Below are 3,207 nucleotides of genomic sequence, written 5' to 3' on the forward strand. Positions count from 1 at the left end.
TTACATATATATATATATACGGTGAAGCTATGGTTACATTTCATCCAGTTTTCTGCTGCATTGCTGGACAGCTTTAACTCCTCTGGACTTCTGAGATGCTCCATTTTTTTCTTTCTTCATACCCCATTTCTGGTACCATATGTTCTCAAAAGACCAGTCATTTATAGAATGATAAAGCTCGTTTATTCTTACAGCAGTATCTTGCCTACAGTTCTGCTGTTCCCTCCTTCAATCCCAGGGCAAATGTAATAACTTATAACCTCTTAAAGGTATCCACACATCCCTTGCTGGGTCATGAAGCCTGCTCCTGTTCATGCCAGTCCAGCCAGGCTGCAGCCCTGTGCCTGCTGTGGGTGTACAAATCTGGGGGGAGGCACGTGTTCCCCATTACCCAAACCTCCTGCATCACACACTGGGGGGCTAAGGCCTGGAGGTGGGGGGGCAGCAGGTCGGGAGTGAGGGACACCAGCAGGGCTGGGGGGATTGGGGGCTGTGGTTTGGGAGTGAGGAACTCTGGCAGGGCCCAGAGACTGCAAGTTGGGAATGAGGGGCACCAGTAATTTTCATTGTGCAAATTGCACAATGATGAATGCCATTTGGGAGTAATGGAGGACCACATATTGATATAGATTTCATAGACATTTGGGCTGGAAGGGATCCTGGAGGATCATTGAATCCAGCCCCCTACCCCAGGGGCAGGAAGTCAGCAGGGATCATAAAATCCCAGCAAGATAAGCATCCAAGTGTGTCTTGAAGGCATTCAAAGTGGGTGCTTGAACCACCTCCAGCAGCAGTCTATTCCAAACCTTTGGGGCTCAGACAGTAAAGAAGTTCTTCCTTATGTCCAGCCTGAATCGGTCGCAGTGGAGTTTGTGACCATTCAATCTTGTCATCCCTTGGGGCACTCTCTGGTGAACAAACATTCTCCCAGATCCTGATGAGCACCCCTGATAAACTTGTAGGTGGCCACCAGATCACCCCTGAGCCTGTGCTTTTCCAGGCTAAAGAGCCCCATGGCTCTCAGCCTGTCATCATAAGGTCTGCTTTCCTGACCTCTGATCATGTGCATGGCTCTCCTCTGTACCCTCTCAAGCTTCTCTGCATCCTTTTTGAATTGTGGAGCCCAAAACTGGACGCAGTACTCCAGCTGTGGCTTCACCAAGGCCGAGTACAATGGGAGAATGATGTCTTGGGATTTGCTTGAGAAGTATTTATGGATGCAAGCCAGCGTTTTGCTCACTTTACTAGCTGCAGAATCACATTGAAGGTTCATGTTCATCTTGTGGTCAATCATGACCCCCAAGTCCCTTTCATCTGTAGTGCTAGCCAGTGTAGCACTGCCGAGCCTATAAGCACGCTGCAGGTTTTCCTCCCAAGGTGGAGAACCTTGCATTTTTCGGTGTTGAACGCCATCAGGTTCACCACTGGTGACTGCGCACCAAGACGATTGGCTTCTGTCAACCACCACGCTCTGAGTCCTACCATGGAGCCAATTCCCCAGCCAGTAGATCGTGGTGAAGTCGAGGCTGCAGTCAGCTAGTTACCAAGAGGTGATCATGGGATTGAAGGCTTTTTTTAAAATCAAGATATATGACATCAATCTCTTCCCCCTTGTCCAGGTAATAGGTCACCTGGTTGTAAAAGGACATGAGATCGGTCAAGCAAGACCTACCAGCAAAAAAACCCATGCTGGGTATTGCTGTTAATGTTTTCCTGTTGTTGTTTTCTGTCTTTAAAATTAAGACTGTTGAGATGCTTTAACTTTTAGTGTATAATACATATTTGGGGGCCAAAATACTTGTGTATTTTCTGCTTAAACTATTTACTGGGTTAGTACTGACCTACAGTGTTTACAAATGGGTCCTGGTACAAAAAAGCTTGAGAACCACTGCTATGCAGCAAGATAGGCTAATGGTCCTTTCTGACCCAAATACTCCGTGAAATGCCTTATCCATCACATTTCCTGACAGCTGAGTGCTCTGGACAACACATGTGCCCGCACAGCCTCTGTTCCCAGAGTTACATCCAAACTCTACAGCCAGGCCTTTTCAGATACCCAGCTTTTGGGGAATTGGTTTTATTTGTATACCTCTGGATAAGAGGGCAAGTCAAGTGCCCTGAGGACTGCAGGGAAAGGTTCAGCTCTCACCAGTGCCAGATCTTCCAAGGATCCTAGCAGCCTGGCTTCACATTGGTCATAAAAGTCTGGCTGAGTGCTTAGAAATCCGCTCCTGAGCATGCAAAGGCTTCCTCAACCCTTGGCCTCTCAGCTGTGATGGCTGGCAAAGGGCTCCTTCAGTGCCAGTTGAGCAAGTCTCAGTCCAGTTCCTGCCTCATCACAACTCATTGCACACATGCCAGCACACAACCCTTATTCAGGGTTGGGTTGGATGTGAAACCACAGGCTGGAGTGATCACACTGCGACATCAACCTGCGGTGTCATTCAGGGACAGAGTTGCACAAAAATGTGTACAAGATAGGCATTAACTCCTCAGTTGTTTCCTGCTCACATTGGTCTCTTGGGGATCTTCAGTGAATATGAGGGGCAGAGGTAGGGGAGAGGCCTCCCAGCAGTGATGGGTGTCAGTGGCGCCCTGCTGCTCTGCACTGGGAGCAGAAGGGGAGACTTCAGATGCGCCTGCCTGGAGCCCGCAGGCAGAGTTAGGTGCACGATCCCCACCATCAGGTCGGAGCTGTTACAAGGATGGGAAGGCTAGAGCGAAAACCTGGGGGTGTCATTCAGCTCCATATTAAGAGCTGTTCCCTGCTAGAAGTGGGGGGCCCTACAGCATCTACCCGGGGCCACTGAGCCCAGCAAACCTTCCTGACGCGCAGCCCAGCCGCATACAGCCCGGAGCCCGCATCCGGCCCTGGCTGTGAGGGCAGCCAGGGGACACCCGGCCCTTGGAGGTGGGCTCAGGTGCCAGCTGCCCCTACGGACAGGGCCCGGGGTGGGGCGGCGGGCTGACGCCGGGCGAGGGCCTGACCCCAGGGGCGACCTGGGGCAGCTGCCTCCCTGCAAAGCCAGGGGCGTCAGCGGGGGCAGAAGAGCCTGGGGGCCGGAGCAGCGGGCTCTCAGGGGCCCCGGGCTCCGAGGGGGCAGGGGCCCGGAACGAGGCGCCTACCCAGCTTCTTGAAGGCTCTGCCCAGGCGCCGGGCGCCGCCGTCCTGCGCGGGGACCTGCTGCTGCTGCTGCTGCTGCTGCT

At 52.4% G+C, this 3,207-nt stretch overlaps 1 protein-coding gene across 1 annotated transcript in view; it reads right to left on the reverse strand.

Moving 5' to 3' along the window:
* PLCD3 (phospholipase C delta 3) overlaps positions 1-3,207 on the reverse strand; it is a 69,538-nt gene that overhangs the window by 51,690 nt on the left and 14,641 nt on the right. Inside the window, exon 2 of the mRNA XM_019553495.1 lies at positions 3,127-3,205. Coding sequence (XP_019409040.1) covers positions 3,127-3,205 — 79 coding nt within the window. The remainder of the gene's footprint in view (positions 1-3,126; positions 3,206-3,207) is intronic.

Source organism: Crocodylus porosus, unplaced genomic scaffold (assembly GCF_001723895.1).
Source record: "Crocodylus porosus isolate Cpor-Errol unplaced genomic scaffold, CroPor_comp1, whole genome shotgun sequence".
Classification (NCBI taxonomy): Eukaryota; Metazoa; Chordata; order Crocodylia; family Crocodylidae; genus Crocodylus; species Crocodylus porosus.